This window comes from Pipistrellus hanaki (assembly GCF_964339955.1).
Source record: "Pipistrellus hanaki genome assembly, chromosome: 10".
In the NCBI taxonomy this organism is placed as follows: Eukaryota; Metazoa; Chordata; class Mammalia; order Chiroptera; family Vespertilionidae; genus Pipistrellus; species Pipistrellus hanaki.
In genome coordinates this window covers 39125550-39146693 of record NC_140512.1, presented here as the reverse complement: position 1 = coordinate 39146693, position 21144 = coordinate 39125550, and the positions used below count along the sequence as shown (strand labels likewise).

The following is a 21144-nucleotide window of genomic DNA, read 5'->3' as shown; positions in this document are numbered from 1 at the left end:
TAAGAAGGGAAGAAAGAAAAGGTAAAAATAGGATATGTTATGAGTGTTATTAATAAGTCAGCCTTATCAAGATAAGTTGTACCAAGATACAATGATTACCAATACTTGTCTAAGTATTACACCAATACTTTATACCTAGAGGTTCCATAACTCCAGTTTGGAGAAATTGTCAGACTGTCTAATAAAGCTTCATAATAGAACTTCCAAGTAATCTTTGGACAAACTTTCCTTTACCTTATCCCATTTTCTTGGGTGGTAGCTTTGGCAAGGTATCGTCAATGTGTTGTATTGTTTACTTTATAGTTAGAAACCTTGAAAACCACCGCTTCCACTTACAAGCCGTTCACACTTGGCCATGTTCATTAATAACAACTCCAAACTAGAGCCTGGCCAGTGTTGCTCAATGGTTAAGCTTGGACCTATGAACTAGGAAGTCACAGTTTGATTCCTGGTTGCAGGCTCAATCCCCATTAGGGGGCATGCAGGAGGCAGCCAATCAATGATTATGTCTCATTACTGATGTTTCTATTTCTCTCTCTTTCTCCCTTCCTCTCTGAAATCAATAAAAATACATAACAAAAAAGAAAAATGGAGATAATACTACTTTCCTCACAGGATTATTAGAAAACCAACAATTTAATAAAATTAAATAAGTTAATTTAATAAAATTAATGCATGTAAAGTGTTTCACATAATACAACATAATGGTGAAGGTAGGGAGTTCTCAGTAAATGGTAAGTATGAAAACAAATGATCCCAGAGTTTTGGTTCCAACATTACTTTCTATTCCACAGCACATCAAAAGCAAAATCATATGTGATCATGCTGGAAGCCAAGAAACTACATCCAATCAGAACACTACATTTTTTAAAGCTACATATGGATCTAGTTCAACTAGAGTTTCCTGAATGAATGTGGACCTCTTCCAAGCACATCCAGCGTAGCTCAATCATTGGCACCTGAAACAAAGCTAATGCTCGGAAAAGCTGCACATGATAGAAATTAAGCTACCTGTACTGGAAGTGGATGTGAAAGTATTTAACAGGGAAACAGGATGACTCAAAGGAAAAAGAATTTGGGCACAGACTCCTTTGTAGAACATAAACGCAGCTTGTTGATGCCTTTCCGAAATATCCCAGAGTTAAAGATAGTATTATTGTGCTATCAGAATAGGTTTCACATGCACTACGTGGGCATGATGAAGTGGTACACAATTCTTCCTATGACGTCTTGCATATTTCACCCTGAAAATTAGAAACTAAAACTCCCCAGCCAAAAGCAAACACTCATTCTATGGTGATACACAGGGGTGCACAAACGTAGATTTTTAGTTGTTCATAAAAGACATGCAGGTTATGATTATTTCAACAGCTTTATTAACTCAAAAGAATTTTCCTCACAACTGTAAACCTACATTTGCCCACCCTCAACTTACAGGCAGGGTTTTAATGTGGCTAAAAACCTAAAATGTGATATGAAAAACTCTACCCCATTCTGGTCCTGTAATACATGCATAATGTAGTTAGTATTACACCGGGACTTGCAGCTCTCATTTGCCAGCATTAAGGGCCTCCCTTCCCTGGCTTGGTAGTCAGAAACATCTGGAACATTCCTTCCACCCTGGAACTTTGTTGTCATACTAGTAGTCCACCCTGGTCCCTTACAGAAACTTCCCTATCCTATAACTATTTGCACAAAGGAGATGGATTGCATTCTTAGTCAACCAAATCCCCAAGAATTCCATAGTTGATCCCCAAAGAGGATGATAAGTACATTCCATTAATCACCTCTATTTTACAGAAGTACAAAAACCAAGGCCAAGAAATATCAAATGCTTTGCCCATTCCTGATCATAGAGAATCCTGCCACTCAAAGTGTGGTCTATGGCTGAGCAGCACTGATATCACATGGATGTTTGTGAGAAACACAGAAAAACTGGCCCTGCCAGTTCTGTTGAATCAGAATCTATAGGGTCTGAATCCAAATATTCTAATTTCTAAATCAAGGTTCTTTGCCCATGTGCTTCATCACAGTGGCTTCTGAAAACAGTGGCCCCTCGCCTGGTATAAGTCTCCCTAAGGTGCCCTGATGCTACTGGCAGAACATCAGTTGGATCAGTTGGGCAGGTAGGCCAGAGGAGACGGCAGGGTTTCAGAGCTTTGAAGAGCTTTCAAATCATACCCCTGAGACAGCAGCCTATTTCTTTCCTGCAAAACCAGACCTAATTAGGGCCACCTGTCAGCATGAGAAAGTGTCAGATGACCATCGCTTTCTCTCTCCTGTAGATTACTAATGAAAGTCATCTTTCTGAGCAGAGGCCCTGTGGCAGTCTTCAGTGTATTCTCCTGCAGACGGCTCTGCAGCCTGTGACAAGGGGCGTTCCTCCCTTCGCCCACGTGATACAACACGCCAGCTCTTTGGATGCATATATTCATTTCATGTTAGATGTTCTGCTAAGAGCCTGAGACCTTTGAAATGGGGCTGGGATGGATTTATGATGACAATGGGTGGGTGAACCCACATGCTTTCGCTCTTTTGTTCAGCCCTGGGAGGAACCCTTAAATGACAGCACATTCCCGTGGGATCACTTGTAGATTATAATGCCCACACCTTAGCTTCTTTAGTCATGGTGAGATGAAAAAGAAAGAGCAGCTACGGGAAGGACCTCCAGATTCCAGGCCAAACCGTGGATATGATGAATGAACACTGTGACCAATATTCCATATGGAAAGAAGGCGTGAACTATCAGTGCGGCAGCTGGAGCAGGCGAGGGGCATGCCGTGTGTGTTGATGTTCTACAGACCGCCTCACAGTGTGATCGACTGCTTTCTGGAAGCTCTACTGACCTTGCATGTGCAATCTCTCCGTCTCCAAAAAACACCCTTTACTATTTATGTGCCAGCGACAGAAATAGAGGAACATGTTTGTTGGGGCCAAGTGTTACACTTTGAGACTTGAAGGATCCTTGCTTAAGATACTGGTGAACTAAAGGATTTTCCAGATAATATATGGATTCCTGTGGGTTATGTGGTCAGTTAAGGAATTTGAGAGTCACCGCTGTTATTCACAGCTTCAGTGACCTGCTGCTCAGTCTTTCCAAGATTGAGTCAGAGATAAAGCCAAATAATACATTTTCCCTACTGTTTCTTCATTTAATCTGATGTACATATTGAGTAAATAGAATTTCATAATATACTGACCTTTTTATTCTCTAAGCTGTGCATGTCAGTGCCCCATTTCTATCACGGGCAGCTTAATACAATTAACTCTGACTCAGCTGGTGTGTGACATGAGTCCACATTAACTCATCTCACAGTGGTTCGGTCCGACGGCAGAGATTTTTCAGTGTTCTAGATAGGGATGAAATGCTGTGCATGGTTACATAATTTTTTTTTACCCCAGATTAATAATGTCTGCATACATGGATTTAATACTTTATAGGAATTTCAATAAAGAACAGAATGCTTTTGGCAAAATAAACAATTGTGCTGTCTGATGGCGAGGGCTATTGTCCTTAGGGAGAGGGCTCTTGACAATCATATGAGGTTGAAATTATGGGAAGTGGGTGAGCCTAGATAGCATTGTGGTGAAGAGCTTGGGAATCAGATCTCGACTTCACCGCCTACTAACTGTGTGACTTGAACAACCTACTCTCCTCTCTGAGCCTCAGTTCCCTTTGCTGTAGAAAGCAAAGCCTCCATTACACTTTTCATAATAAGACTCCTGGAATTGCTATAAGGATTAAAATTTATATATAAGGTAGCTCATATATATTTTATATGTATTTATTGGAGCTGTATACAGAGGATCGTTTCTGATATGAGGATGGGAACCAGACCAGTTTGATGTGAGAATCAATAGAATAGAGAGTTCTCTAGGCCCCTGGCTACACCAAGGTAAGTCACCTGACCTCTCACTAAAGAGAATTCATTAAAGGCAATCATCTGAACCCCATTAGGTCAAACTTAAGAGTTATTATTTTACGTATATGGTTAGAAAATAGTCCTAAATAACTTAGTTGATATTTTTTATTGCTTTGTTTCATTTAATATTGAATATACTAAGGATCGGAAACTGATAGTTATTAGTAAGAAACGTCCTTGGAATTCAGATCCCAAAGTCTGAGTTCCTTGCATTATGTACAACTGATCCTGGATAAATTGAGAAGCCACCACCTTTTGGTCCGTGAACTAATCTAAGGGGATCAACAAATCAGTTATCCTGAATCTTTTAACTTGGATATAAACTAGCATGGACCAGCCAGAGGCAACAGAGGCCACAACATAACAGTGTTACTCAAAAAGCCATTAAAATAAACATGAAAAGGCACTGGGAAATGTCATGCAAATGTCAGGGCATTTCATTATACTTGAATACAGGCAGGTGTTAGAATACTGTATCTAATTTGCAGCTGCACAATTTATACAGGAAACTACATCTGAATAACGTCCCTGGGGACTTGGAACCCCAAACCACGTAATGCTGCTAAGCTGTGGAGCCACCCAGATGTCTCACAGCCCAGGATCTGCTGCTGAGGCCCAGGTCTCTGAGTCCTTTTGAACTGTGCCCCTAGCCTCAAGCTCCTCCAGCCCTCCAAGGTCAGATCTTAACGAACACCTCAGATTGCAGGTTGTGCCTGTAAATGCAGCATGCCTGCCCCACATCACCACAACTAAATCCAGGAGCCCAAAAGGAGGCCAAGAGCTGCGTGTGTTCTGGGTGGGACAACCCTGCCCCTGGTTGTTCACATCTTCATGGGCAGATGGGAAGATGGGGACTCAGAACTCTGAGCAGTCTTGACAAACCCCTTCTGAGAGACCCCCTGAGCTTTAACTGCTTTCCCATCACCCTGCCTTGGGCCCTGGGTACAGATCTCATCATCCCCTGTGCCCCTCTTCCAGTGAGTCACCACAAGGAGCCAAGACGATCCCTCTCCCATCAACCCTAGTCTTCAAAAGGCAACGTATCCAAGCAACCACCAGTTCCATTTCCAGCCCCCAACATGCCACACCCCCTTCTTTGCTTTCTTTTCTCTATAACATTCATCATTACACACATATATTTATACTAATGTGTATTTGCTTATCTGTCTCCCTCACTAGAATATAATAAGTTCAACCATCAGGACAGAATTTTGTTCAATGATGTACCTGCAGTTCCTGGCACATAATACGCACTCAATAAATATTTATTTTGTAAGCAAATGAATAAAGAAGAAAGCCAATGAATCCTGCCCTAACCTGTGGTAGCCACCAGAGGCTATGCGTATATTAAATCCAAAGGCACAGAGGTTAGTGTCAATTTAGTATTTAGCGTCTGACTTCTTTAGGACTTGATATTAATGGAATGGTGTCAGATGCTGTCACCTGCATTTGCTAGCTTTCAGAATACAGACTTGATTCCTTTGCCGAGGAAAGCTGAGACAAGCTATCTTTGGAAATATTTCATTAGGAAAATGACTCTGAATCTTTTTCGACTAAGAATCCAGATATTCTAATCACCTTCGATCTACATCTCTATTAACTTCCAAGTCTTTCTCACTAAAATTGATAAATAAAAATAGAGTATTAACATAGACAAACAGTGATAAAAATAATGAGATGGGAATCAAAAAGGAAAAACAAAAGAAAATACATCAAAATGTAAGAGAAAAACATGAGGCTAAAGATTGTTCCATACTTGGCACATAGGAGTCTCTCATACATGTTTAACTTAATAAATAGATGGATGAATGTTGAAATGTGTAAAGGGGAGGGAACAGGTTAAGTAAAAAAAATGACTTCTTGGAAAGTAAATTTCACTACTTGCAGGCATTGTATTTTTAGTTCCTTAAATGATTGCATTTCAAACTGGTGTAGGATCATTTTGAGAAGTCTTTACAGATCCTTATAAAGAATATATAGATATGTGTCCACAGAAATATTAGAGACCATTCAAATCATATTATTGATAATGTAATAAACTAACCAAATGAGATGGATGTATATCATTATACATGTATTAGTCTTTTAACAGTCTCATTAGTATTCATATAAATAATGATTAATATATGCTTTGTTTCTAAGATAAGTGAGCCATTGCTTAGAATGTCAAGTCCTTTACTTATTTTATATTAAAAAGGAAGCCTGCACAATAACAAGAAGGTGCTGGCCCAGAAGGCAGGAGCTATGGGTCCATGTGGGGGTTGGGAATGATTACCTCTGAGGAAGTGTGCCATGAACGACCTGCATTTCAAGCACTCCAAAAACCACTGCATTTTTTATTTGGATTTGGAAAGAAAAATTATTTGAAAATTCAGCCATTATGCTTCACTTACCTTACTGTCAAAACACTTCATGACAGCACATTCAATAATGATATGCCAATATTATGTATAGGATAGTATTAATTTGTTACAAGGATGACTATCTAGGCCTGGAACTATCCTGGGTTGAAATATGACAAAGGAAAAATGCATCAGAATGAAAGGCTGATTGGGACTGGACGTAGCTGTATTTCAGGCTGCACAGCACAGAAGCTGTAGCAAGATTCCTTCTCTATGTACCCCCGTTTCCTTTGTGAACTCAAAACTTCTGTTTGACATAAGGCTTTATGTTATCTTGACAATCAGAAGTGGAAATCAGTATATGAATGTATATTCAAACTTATTCAGGTATGCTTTAATTTTTCAGAGTTTTAATCTCACACAACCATAGGTTTCCTGAGTTAAGTAGGAGCTTAACATCCTCAAACCCATTTACTTCAGCAACTACAGATCTAAGGAGCAATGTCTTCTTGTCTGGGTGCTTATCATCAAGACACATAGGCAAATGGAGAACATTATTATAGCACAGGAAAATGACAGAGCAAAAAACTATTTAAAGAAGGATATATTTTTTCTCCCCTGCTACTGAATCATTTGGTTGATATAGTTGCACATATAATATTCCTATAGACATTGTAGTGCCAAGAATGTAAAATGCACATGGGGAAAGCTTTGATGATGATTTCATTTTGATAAGAGAAGAATTTTAATACCTTTGCTACATTGAGGTTTACTTTAGAAAGAAAATGAAGATAGAATTTCAAAATGCATCCTGTTGTCCTCAGCCATACTGTCAAAGCAACTAAAGGAATTTCATTGCAGAAGGGATGCTACAGCTAAGTGAATTAAGGAGGATGTTAAGGTTTTCATTTCTTATTTTCCTCTTTTCTGCAATGGGCCTCAGATACTTAAAGACTATGAAATTTTACATCTTCTAGTAAACACAGAGTAATGTGTATATGTTTATCTCTGTGGGAACATCAGCTATGCAATACTGGAAACTTCCTTTGTCACTGAGAAGGAATTCCCTGGCTTGCACAGTATTTTGTACTCCAGTTTCCCAGTCTGGGGCAACATGATCTTTTTTGCAGAATCCACAGCACAAATAAAAAATTTTCAAACAATTTCATTAAGGTGGCTTATCTGTTTTCCTTTTCCCAGGTGCCCTGAGTTGTTCCTGCTGGTATCATTTGCATCATGTTTGAAAACTAATGAAAACCCAAATACAATTAGGAAGGGTAGATGAAAAAAAGAGAGATTCCAAATCAGGGTGGATCCTCTTCTTGTGCTGGAGGGAAGAGAACTGTGATGTATCTTTGATAACAGCAGTGGAGGAAATGAAATACTGATTGCAAGCCAGGACCGAGCTGAACATTAATTCGAAGGAAATCAACATTATCCTGATTACTGCACTGCATGTGAGAAACAGATGTGACCCCCTCCTCTCTCTGTGGACACAACAAAAGGCATTGTGCATGCTCAGGATAGCTGGGTGTAAAAACACGAGATGCATATACTTAGGATAAAAGGGAGGGGTTCCTGAGTCATTATCAAAACTTTAGAAAACATCCCAATTTTGCTGCATAAGTATAGGTTTTGATGTAGAAAACAGTAAGTCATATTAATGGGCAACTGTTTGGTGCAAATGTCATAAATATGGTGTGTTGTTATAACCTAAACAGTTAATACTTGGGTAACTCCCCTGACCCTCACTCATAACTGCCCCTTGCAAAACACAAACACATTCATGACTAGTTGTTTCTTGATAATTTTGCTTATGCCTGATTGAGTAACCCTCACACAACCACTCTTCTGTTCTGTTCTAGAAGTCTCATCTTTTGTGCCCCCACAGCAAAGCATTTCTCCAAATCAGCTAATGAAAAGGCTCTGAGCAACTCATCTTATACCTTATTGCATTCCTGCACTTTGTTAAACCATTGACAAGTCTTACCTTATTTTTCCTGCCCTTCCCTCCTCTTATGATGGTATATGGCATGCCTTCTAAAATACTAATTTTGTTGACCTGGCCAATGTTACAAAGTGGTTAGAGTGCTGGCCTGTACACCACAGGGTCTCAGGTTCAATCTCCAGTGGAGGACTCACACCTGGGTTTCAGGATCCATCCCAGTTCGCAGTAGGGACACATGAGAGAGGCAACCAATCCATGTGTTTCTCTCACATCAATGTTTATCTCTCTCTCTCCTCCCCCCTTCCCCTCCTCCCTTCCCTTCACTCTTGGGATCAATGAAAACATATCCTTGGATGACGATTAACAACAACAAAAAATTAAAAATAAAATACTAATTTAAAGAAAAACAACACTATAAATAGCAGGAGAAATGTGTTTTAACTAAACCTATCCGTTACATTCAATTCAACTATATAATCATAGATTTGTTCATAAAATAAATCCTTCCCACCCAGCTGGTATGGCTCAGTGGTTGAACGTTGACCTATGAACTAGGAGTCATGGTTCAATTCCCACAACCCGGGTTGTGGGCTTGATCAATGACTCTCTTTCATCATTGATGTTTCTATCTTTCTCCTTATCCCTTCCTCTCTAAATCAATAAAAATATATTAAAAATAAAATGAAATAAATTATTCCCTGATATTATAATACAATTGAGAAAATTAAAGCAGTCCTTTGAAAGGCTGGTCACTGGATTTTTTTAATTTTTTTTTTACTGTTATTGGGGAGAATAAATGTGGAGAACCAAAGTGGTATATTAAATGGAAAAATAATGTGAACGTATAAATGAAATGTAAAATAGCAGAGTTTTCTTTTGAATAAATATATGTACATATATCATATTTCCACCTATATAAATTGTATGTATCAGATGGGAGAGCTTACATTTTAAACCTGACAGAATGAAAGAAAATTTGAGACATTTCATCCAAACCTGCCTCCTGTGCAGTGAGTGTAGTTAGTATAGGGCTGAAACGTCTGCTGAAAACCTCAGAGCAATTGAAATGAGCCTTAAATTACCTCCCCACAATCACCTAATTCTTCTCCCCATCTCCCCCTCCCCAAATCACAAAAAAAAATGACATCCCTAACCACCACAGTGTGTCAGAGCGAGGGGCAATCAGATAGAACACGGGCCGAGGAAAAGTTTGCAATAAAAAAAGCTGGCTTCCTGTTCACAGTCCGACCGAGCTGCTGCTGGAGAGAGCGCCTTGATTAAGCTCACGGAGCCTCATTTTTGGCACATCTTTGACCAGTTAGGCTGGCCGGGATTCTGCCCAGGCTCTGCAATTCCTCATTCCTCCCAGGGAATTACTCTGCCTCTTCCACGGCTCCTCCTCCTCCTCCTCCAATCAGGGGTCTGACGCTGCCCACTGACCACACTGCTGTGTCTGCCTTTTGGCACGCGGAGCTTGTCTGTCGTAGGATGAAAGTGGAATTCTCTCCTGTCTGCAGGGCTTTCCCCAGGGACCAGAGCATGAAACCCAAACTTATATATAAAATCATATCCTGTTTGCAAACATCATATTCCCTTCGCTTCTCACTAATCTGGTCCTGTAAACCCCAGCACAGCTTGAGAGCCCATTCCTCATCTAAACAAATGCCATAAGCCCCTTTATACTTTTACAACCATGTCAAAAAATAATATTGCCTGCCAATAGTGATGTGATTGGAGTTGCCTCCTCCGAGCCATAAAAGAAGTGCAGAGTCTGTTATCAATTTCTCTAAGTGTATCAGGGGAATTATGGGTCGATTCAGTTCCAAGTTATAAATGACAACTCAAAAGCCGCAGAAGCGTTTGAAGCTGGGAGCTGATGACGACATTATCATAAAAGCCTGCTCGTCCTTGCTTTTGTGGGTTTTTCTTTTTCTTTCTTTCTTACTTTTTTTTTTTTTTCTTTGTGGCCTATCAAGTGAAGAGGGAAAAATAAGGCTGAGAAATGACTTCAAGATTTCTTCACACAGCAGCAGGTCAGATGGCCAGGAAAATGATCACTATTTTTGGTGATATGTATACCCTGAGGAGTGAGAACTAAAATGGTCCTGCGCTGGCTTTTGTTTCCGGAGTCCCTTAATTATCGGTTTCACTAGACTCCGACCAAGTCCTGGGGTTTGGTACACTGCTCTTTTCAACAGCGCATTTTCTTGTAGTGCAATCACACAGTCATCAGAAATGAGTCATGCCATAGTAACTAAACAAAATGAAAACCAAACACAAAAGAATTCAGAAACCTTGAGGCTGTTGCTCAAAATGTAACTCAGGAGAGCATACTGTAAAGCACATACTATACCACTCACCCACTGAGCTGCCTGAACAACACTGCTGAATTATCACATGGAAATTTAGGGGATGGTTTCATAAAGTCTCAGGTAGTCTCCTCAAAAGCCACCTAGTCATCAGCATTCAGTAAGTATGTAATAAACCCATCTAGTAGAAAGGTATGCAGTCTAGGTAACTGGAATTTGTTGAACAGTTGGGAGCATTTAAGTATTTTAGAATTTAAACTGTGGGTTCATTTTAGATTATCTGAAGCAGAACTATGGCCTAAGACAAAAGCCATTTCAATGGTTCCCAAGCTCACAAGGGTGCACCTAGTGTGCCAAGTTGGACCACACCAAGTTCATGCTGGGTGTCTTTCATAGACATAGTATGTCTAGAACCGTCTGGGAGGTAAAAAACGGAGACTAGTACAAATCCAGAGAATCCAGAGTCTCTCTTAGGACTTATATCAAAACCAAAGATATTAGGGGGCAATGTAGTACCTTCATGTACAATTTGATTTCTGGGGGGGCGGGGGGGGAGACACAGGAAGACTGAATCCAACTAGTTCTCTAGTACATCAACAGGACAAGCTTGTGTACACACACACACACACACACACACACACACACACACACTCTCTCACCTAGACCTACAAACACATCACCAGAAGACCTAGAGGCCAATTTGATAAACAGAGCTAACTCTCTGCAGGCCTTTCCAGTATTAATGCAGGCAAACTAATCAGTCTTCCTTCTCCTGCCTCTGCTGGAGCCTCACTTACACACCAGCACTGGTACCATCTGGATTAGGCCAGTATGTGAAGATCTTACTCTCTGACACCCACTGTGTCAGAAGTGACAAGCACTGTTCATTCATTGGACACATCTAAGAGTTTACTAGAGCAGTTCTGGCTAAAGATAAGAAGTTATCTTGCTATGGGTTTAGAGCAGCAAAGTAGAGGAAGAAACTTTGTGTTCAAGGAATAGTGAGTTATAGGCACAGCCCCGTTCAAACTAGAGAGGTGGGTCCTGGGGAGCTGTCCTCATTTAAGCTCTGGGTCCTGGGATAAAGGTACTTGTAAATGAGTGGGGGTTTGGGGACCACCACTCTTTCAACAGTTTTGAATTCCTCACCATCACCAGACCCACTAAGTAGTCCTTAGCTTTGCTTCTTTGCCTCATTTACAGGTAATCAGCCATTCTCATAAGATGGTCACTTGGGATGCTAGAAAATAATCTCAAAGCCAATGAAACGTACTTAAAAAATCAGTTTGTCCTCTGCTTTCTAGAATAATATTGCAAGCTCTTAGCTTCACAGGAGGCTTGCTAAAACTTAGCAGGGATACATATGGGGTTGTGATTATCCTGTGCTGGGGGTCAAAAAGCCAAGCTCACTGGTGAGCTACCACAAAGGGGACCTCACTGGCTCCAGGGGCTGTGGCCAGCCTGTTAAAGATGAAAGCCATGGAAGCACCTACAGTGCTCTTTCGGAACTCTTCCATTTGGATTTTCCCATGCACCTCGTACTTTCAACTTTCTCTCCTTTCCTGTGTGGCTTCAGAAAAATAACCTCACTTCTCTGACACTTCAGGTTCTCATTTGCAAAACTGTGCTAACAGCCATAACTATTTTACCAAGTTTTTATGAACCTCTGTTGTCCATGAGATACTGTAAAGTCCTATCAGTTGTTAGTTGTAGTTTCCATTCTTATTTCTAGAGGGCAGAATCACAGGAAAAGGAACGGAAAGATTATCCTTGATAAATCTAACATCACGAAAAAGAAATAATTTTATGAAAATATATGGGGATTCCCTGTATAAAATTCAGTTATAGCAAAATATTGCCTAATACATGGGCATACAAAAGACTAGTTTTCTTTCCCTTCCACATCCAAGAAACCTAATTGAATTAAATACCTTTAGTCCTTAAACCTGGTCTAGTATATGTCGTTCCAACATGACTTAGCACTCAGCTCTACAGGATGAAGGTCTATTAATGGTAAGGGTTAACTTTAAATAGATTGCAGACTATTGGGTATGCTTTAATCATCCACAAAATGTAGGCATTTTTCTTCATATGTCGCTAGATTCAAACAAATTTGTTCCTGCAATGAGGTATAAATATCCTGGGTCAAAAACATTGTTAATTATTGAAGACAAAAATGGCCCCAGGAGGTTCACAAGCATAATTTCCCACAATTCAAAGCACTTTGTGAAGTTTATGCCATTTTCATCAGGAATATGAATAATGTATCTGCATATTCAGTGTGACTGCATTGCAAACTGAAGTCTGCTACAAAATTGTGTTATACCCTCTCGTACTACCTTTTCCCCAGGCATAGAAAAGCCTAGGAAAGCCAGAGTGACCTGTGCAGTCACACAAGGCTCTACAGTGATGGGCCTACACTGGTTAATTCTCTACTGTTACCATTTGAATCCTTAGTTATGGAACAGCGGGATCTGTATTTTCATTTGGCACTGAGCCCTACAAATTATGGAGTTAGTCATGCAGTCTAGTATAACTTCTACTGAAAAACAGCCTTAAACATAATTGAATAGATAAATCAAAGGAGGTAGTTTTGGAAGTTTGTTATTTAAGAGCAGTGAACAAACTCATACTTACCCCAAGTCCACCACAAGGTAATGAAGAAAAAAACTTTTGAGAGGCATCACCTATATAACAAGAAGATATGAAAAAACATATAAATTGGGAATGTAATTATACTTTTTAAATATTAATTTTTAATATCTCTAACAACTAAATTTATAATTTTGATGTGTTTATTAATACATAATATGTCACATGGTATTTATCATTTAACTCAGGAGGAAACTGAACACATTTTAGATAGGTAAAACTCATAGCAAGTAAATAAAAATATTACATGTAGAGTCTATTGCCCCACATGGATAAATACCTATGAAATTTAAGTCTTAAGATTTGTTTTAACTGTCCCACACATTGTACAATGTATCAAAACATTTTTAAATTTATACCTTACTATGAATAACTCAGCTATTCGCTGAGTATATCCCTCTAATGGGGCTTTACAAGCCAATATTTATGAAAGACATCCATTTTTTAATGTTTCAAATATTAAAACATCTATTCAAAGATACAGATTTATTTTGAATTTATATTTAAGATATAGCTGTGACTAAGAATACTTAGCCTCTCCAATATTTATAATTTTTCAAACAAACAAGTTACATAACACTACAATGAGGATAATATTCTTTAGAGATCTATATAATACAATAATATACCTTCTTTAAAATATATGCCAAAATCTTACTTGTGATGGTCTCTTAATATTAATACTTGAAGGAATTTTAATCCTTTTGGCTACCTGCATTTTTATTTTCTACATTATCTACTACACAAGTAGAGAAAATAAAATAACTACTCTTAAATTTCTTAAGACTAAAATTTGCCCTGCAAAATAATTAGAGGGAAAGGAGCAGGCATTTCTATATCATAGTCAAATGGCTCTGAAGTGGCTCAGATGAGTCACTCAGGAGATTAGTGGTTGAAAGAGGTGCAAACTTCCATTTCCAAATTCATTTTTTTCTATCAATGAAATAATAATAAAAAATGAAAATAGGCTTGTGGTGGAATTCACATGCTATGTCAATAAAAGCCTAAATAGATTTTAATGTCACAAAAAATATTTGATTTTTGAAAATAAGAAATTCATGAATTGATTTTTCAAACTCAATAGCTAACAGATGGAAAATGATAAACAAAAATTTAAGTACAAATGGAAAAAAAATGACACACCTCATTATATATAAGGGTATTCATGAAAAAAGTAAACAATAGAAAACAAGTCATAAAAACATATTAAATCTGAAATGCTGACATCAGTAAAAGATACACAAAAAATTTATGGAAACTAGGGGAGGGATAAAGTTTACTTAAGTTGTTGCTCATATCAAAGATATTTCTATATTGTTGAATATTTTGCAAGGAAGCATTCACATGTCATATGTGAATTTAAAATACATAATATTGTATATTTAATCTCTGAACTCTTCATTCCATAGTTAAAAAAAATAAAGTTAATATTACAATGCAATAAAATAATTTTTAAAATTTATGTAAACTCCAAGAGAATAAATGAAAATACTGGTAAATGTTAAGCTGCTTAAGGAGAATTGTATTTAGTAATGTTTACATAATACAAAAAAAAAGACAAATAATAATTTAAATTCAGTGATGTGTGAAAATTTTAATTTACTGAATTGACAGGAATTTTTAAAAATAATGTTATGTTGCCATCCCTATGAACTGAGATCTGACTAGCCACATGATTGTGAAAACTGTAGTAAGAACGACAGGAATATTAATGCTAAGGAAAACCTTGTACCACAAATGATTGGAGAGAATGTTTTTAAAGTGTCACCTTACAGGGTCTAGAGTATTTAAAGAGATAAATGGTGCACATTTTCCAATCTAATTATTTTATAAGCTATAGATACCTTTCAAGATACAAAGACTGATAGGTCTGGTCATAATGAACTCCTCTTATTTAAATCCTCCTAACCCCAGAACATAACTAGGAAGAGCAGTATTATCAATTCAAATCAGAAATTTCATAAATGGAATGGATTTAAATTCAACGTGTGTGCACATTGACAAATTCCCCCCACACCACCATCCCCACTCTGAGTTGGGAGGGGATGGGGGGAAAAGAGGGATATACAGGAGTGAAAGAGAAGGATAAAGAAAGAGAAATATCTTGGTGGTTCTACATCTCCATACTTATACATGGCAGTCTGGTTTTTTAGATATCAATAAAAAACAAGCCATGAGATTTCAAATTTTATAAATAACAAAAAAGTATGAAGGGTTAAACTTAAAAACAATGGAATTGTTAACTTTGAACTTGAATGGAGGAAAATGTGCTGTGTCTAGACTCACATGAGATACTGAAGTAGTTCAGAAGTGGTATCAAAGTAGAATTTCATGCTTGACATCAAGACTAAACAATTGCAATGTCCTTGTTTATATTTACCTAATATTAAAATTGTTGCACTAATCCTGAGAGGTGCCTATGGAACGAACTCCACATACATACCCAAAACTAATCCTAGAATCTTCAATTTTATATCTTACATTAAATACTCAAACCTAATAAGTTAAGTGGCCAGTTAATTGGGATTTAAACTTTTAAAAATTAAATTATTGATACTCAGTGTTTCATTGCATACATATATGAAAAGAATTGCCAGAGGTCTAAATTATACATTGGAATTCATTTCTAAACCATCAAATTTTAAAATGATATTTATGTTGAATATTTTGAGAAAATCAGTTTTGTTCAAGTGTCAAATTTCATTTGGAAAAAAAAAAATGATGGCACTGCCATGTTTCATAAGTAAACACTTCCAGCTCATCAAAATTTAAACTTAATTTCTTTCACAAAAATGTCTTCTCTCTTAAAATGCAGAAAATTGTTGTTTTGGAATATCTCTCAAACACCTACATGTAAGTTCTTCCCAATTAAATCCAAAATATTTAGTCCTATATCTATACTGATTTATAGTTTAAGAACATAGTAAATAAATAAATATGGGGGAGGAAGCTACTTGTTTTAATTAAAAAATAATCAATATTGCCCTAGCTGGTTTGGGTCAGTAGATAGAGCATTGGCCTTCAAACCAAAGGGTCCTGGGTTTGATTCTGGTCAAGGGCATGTACCTCGGTTGCAGGCTCCTCCCCACCCTGGGGCCCTGGTTGGGGCTTGTGCAACCAATCGATGTGTTCCTCTCACATTGCTCATCTCTGTTTTTCCCTCTCCAACTCTCCCTGAAGAAAAATCAATAGAAAAATATACTTGGATGAGGGTTAACAAAACAAAACAAAAACTCAAAATAAAACCATGAAAGTTAATGTGTGGTTAACTTCATCTTTGGGCAAATAGTGTGAGATTATTAATTCATGTAAAATTAAGGAGATTTATTATATAGTATCCACAGTAAATTAAGTACTTTATGTGCAGTGATTCTTTCCTTCAACAGAAGGAAAAAAATACAGAGTACTTATGTTCAGATAGACTTATTCATCTTTATATTAACATATAGATTTAATTATATACAAATTGTTTTTCATCATCAAATTTTAATAATATTTGCTAAAACCCTGAATAATTGTCATCTGTTCCTCTTTCCGTCAATTTCTTCCAGTACCTCCCCGGAATGCATGTAGCCATACACACATTAACCCATCTTCCTTTACTTCATAAAGTGAGGAAGGCCTGCCTACTACATGTCATATATTTGCTTCTGAATTCTTTAGGAGGAGTTAATATAAAATTATTCTGAAATAATATTGAATTTGGTGAGAGAGTCCAATAATTTGGAACTGACACAATAGGTTTTATTGAAAGGGGATTAAAAAAAATACCTGCAATACCTTTTTTTTAAGTTAAAATAGTTTTAAAAATATCCTTTTGGTATGTATAGCTATGCTATGTATTGTTATTCCACTATAAAAGGTTGTTAATAAACCAAATTAATGGAATTGTTTCAGCTAAAATAACGTTCTGTATTTTCCAAATATATTATTTCTATTGCTCATGTAAAATTTATATAACCCTGTTCAACATTCATTTTAAAATCTGATGGCAGAGGCTTGAAAATCATATGTTAACTAAAAATTATGTTTATTAGTTTTCTACTTCTGCTATTTACTTTACTGTTTAATTCCACAGTGAAAATATTAAAAAGATTACGTTAGGTTTTAAAATGCAATCTAACTATAAAATGCCATATTCTAGGCATAACACTAAGGAGTTGTCACTTAAAAATAAGTTGTACTATGCCCGCTGTCTGTTAAGGTCACAGAGAAAAAGAACTGAATAACACAAAACAAATGGAAAAGATGAAGATAAATTTGCATAAAGATTATGAAAACCTTTCTTCTTTTGGTTTAAAAATATAAGCAAACCAACTCAATTGTGCATTTATTCCTGTATGCTAAAATACAAAGTAGAAAAGCTACTCAAATAAACATGAATTTAAACTTTGCCATTTTTTTCTAATGCAAGATTCTTCTTCATCTGCATTGGCTTACTGTACGGGACTCACTCATTCTAAAGAGCAATGCTGATGGAGAGTTGGGTTTTTGTCACACTGCTTGCCAAGTATTTTGAACTGACACCCGCCTTGACTAATGATAGTGCTGGAATGTGCTGTTCTCAGTAGAAGAGAGGCCCGTACAGACCTAGGAGCGTCCTGGGGTCCAGCTTCTGTCCGTCCATGGGGTTGGTGCCATACAGCAGTGAGTGATGTGCAGAGTGAACAAGCTGTATTTCCTCCAGGCTGGCTTTTCGACCTTGAATCCACTGAAAGAAAACAGCAGAAGCCTACAGTACTCCACTGACAATGCTTTGAAGAAAATAAGGCCCCAAGTCACATTGAAGATGATTAATAATGGGCTAAATTTCATCATGAAGGAATGTGACACTTATTTGCTCAGTAAAGTACCATAATAATATTTGAAAAATGAGAGTAGGCAACGTTCAGGACCGATAGACTGCTTATGCCTAAATGAGCAACTAACATAAAGCATGTTCTTCTTTGGCATAAAAATAATCCATAATAAAGAAATTAATAGCTAACTCCTTTGTAAAAGTGTCAGCTTAAAAACAAACAGGGTCTATTGTTTAGCTGAGAAGTAAATTAATCAACATCTTATTTTACATTCACCTAAAAAGTGTGTTGAAACAAATTCTTTATTGTTTCTTAAGGGATTTAAGACCAATACATCTCAATATATTTATTTATAACAAACTAGATAGTATTAGATAGGATAGAGGCCTGGTGCACTGGTGGGGGTCAGCTGGTTTGCTCTGAAGGGTGTCCTGGATCAGGGTGGGGGTATTCTTGGGGCATGGGACAGCCTGAGTGAGGGGCCTGTGGTGGTTTGCAGGCTGGCCATGTCCCCCAGCAACCCAAGCAGAGGCCCTGGTATCTGGCATTTATTGATCTCCTACAATTGAAACTGTAGCCTTGAGTGGAGGCCTGGGATGGCCAGGGCAGGCGGAAAGCTTAGTTTCCTCCATTGCTGGGGAAACCCAAGCCTCCTGCTCTCTCCATGACCATAGCTATCTTGGTTGGGTTAATTTGCATACTAGCTCTGATTGGCTAGTGGGTGTGACTTGAGGGTGTATTGTATGCACAGTCAATTTGCATATTACTCTTTTATTATATAGAATATGCTGATCAGTGCATATGTGTGCACCTCATAGTAGTGTTCATCTAGACAGCAGTCAGCAGTGAGGAACCTTTTTTTTTTTAACAAAGGCCATTTGGATATTTATAACATCATTCACTTAATGTGATTCACTTATAAATTTATGTTGCTGTGAACAGAACTCCTAGATTTATTGACTTTTGAGCCCTGCCTGTTGTTGCCTTGGCAGGGCCAGGCCACATGATAAAGCCCGAGGGCCAGATGTTCCCCACCCTGATCTAGACCAATGTGTGACCTATGGGATCAGTAACAGTTCAGGAAATGTTTATGATCTGATGAGATCTATACAGAATTCAAAGTAAACATTTAGAAACTTTTATAGTAAACTGACAGAATATCTTTATGTCTGTTGAATCTAATAGAATCTTGAATGTCGTTCAATCAATTTTCATTTTTGTATTATTTCATTTTAATGTACCTTATAAAAGCATTAGTTTGTGACAGAATGGAAATTAAAGAAAAACGAAAACCACTCCTTAAACAGAGATAATCTGAGACACTCTAGACCCAGTCATTATTACTACTCACCTGCTAGGTGAAACTTTCACTTTACCTAAGAAAGAATGGTCCTTTGACACAGACAAAACTGTACATTAAGTTAAAGCTCAGTCAATCTATCTGTGGCCACAATTTTCAGCTGGCATGTCTGTGAGCCCAATAAACATCATGTTGGTATCTAAAGTGAATTAGCCCAACTTTTTTAAATTGCTGTGTTTCCTAAAATTACCCAGATAGTGTTAATATATCATTTAAAATATGTATCATAATAAGGTACTTATAAGGCAATGGATTGGAAGAGAATGGCATTCAGAGAACTTCGAAGAGAATCTGTCCTTTCATGTCCCAGGTGACACAGAAGCCTCAGGTGACAGCAGTGCCTCCCACAGGACCAGGATACGTTCATATTCAACCTCCCTAATTTAAGGGGATGTGGCGGCCATGGATGTGTGAGTAGCTGGAAGCCTGGACTTACTGACATTTCCAAGGTTTTTACTGTGTAGAGGGAAGAGCTGTGCTTGTCACTGAAAATAAGTCATATAACAGGGACTGGGGGTGGTGGGAAACCCAACGGGATAACAGGAGTGATAGAAAATGTAAATTTCTTGACACTGTGCCATTATTTGCTAAACAAATAAATGCTATGGAAGTTTTCTTTGTCACAGTATTGATGTTCCCCTTTTTGGACACCCAATTTACATTTCTAGAGGAATAAAAATATGTTTCAGAGAAATTATTCCAAGATAGGCAATAATTAAAATTGAAATTAAAACAGGTAAGTAATGCTGAAGACAAAGGCAAATGTGTGATGGCCATCTGATCAACCATTGCCCTGATCAATAAATAAACACATTACTGACATTTGTGACTTAATGATAAACATTAACTTTGAAAATGTTTATGAAAGAGCAGAACAACCAAAGCAATAGAATGAGAAGATATGAGAGAAAAATAGGAAGCAAACATTCAAAGTCAATATTAAAGAGAAACATTATAACTGAGATTTCAGCTGCTGGAAAATCCAAGATAAATAGTGGCAAATCCATGGTCTGAGTCATCTAAAATTGGAATGAGCAGAGGACTGGAAACCAGACTGCAGGAACTAGTTCTATCTGGCAGAATAATGAACACCGTGAAATAACAGGGCTTCCAGCTCTCATTTCTATGAATCTAAGAATTCCATAGTCACTGATATTTTATACGCTCATACAGTGAATCATCTTTGTCTTAAATAATGTCATTTCTATAATCAGACCAACATTTTGACTGATATCATAAAGTTTCATTGATTTTTTTTCTTTTTCTATAAATATATTTTTCAGCCCTGAACTGAATTTTTGTTTCTGGTATAATATTAAATACCAGTAACAAATATATCTTTATGTTTTCATTAACATATACACTGAGTGGCCAGATTATTAAGACCTCTGAATGCATAATAATCTGGCCACTTAGTGTGTGTCACTGTGTGTGTGTGTGTGTGTGTGTGTGTGTGTGTGTGTGTGTGTGTGTTTGTATTAGAGGCCCAATGCATGAATTCGTGCCTGATGGGGTCCGGCCAGCCTGACCAGAAGGAGGGGACATAGGCGGTTGGCTGGCCTGCTGCTGGTCAAACTCCTGGTCAGGGGGACAATTTGCATATTAGCCTTTTATTATATAGGATATACATTGACTTGCCAAATTATTATGCATTCAGAGATCATAATAATCTGGCTACTCAGTGTATTTACAGCCATACACTCCATACTTGCCTCAACTTCTTTCTCATTTCCCCAATCACACAACTGAAAAATTAACCTGCTCACAGGATTCAATCATTGACAGTAACTCAAGTGCTGAGAAATCATAAG

General features: G+C 37.6%; 1 protein-coding gene across 1 annotated transcript in view; it reads right to left on the bottom strand.

Annotated features, from left to right (window-relative positions):
- Positions 1–21144, bottom strand: part of HDAC9 (histone deacetylase 9) — an 814141-nt gene that overhangs the window by 196843 nt on the left and 596154 nt on the right. Inside the window, exons 16-17 of the mRNA XM_084896713.1 lie at positions 17765–17885; positions 13160–13209 (exon numbers count right to left, since the gene is read on the bottom strand). Coding sequence (XP_084752839.1) covers positions 13160–13209; positions 17765–17885 — 171 coding nt within the window. The remainder of the gene's footprint in view (positions 1–13159; positions 13210–17764; positions 17886–21144) is intronic.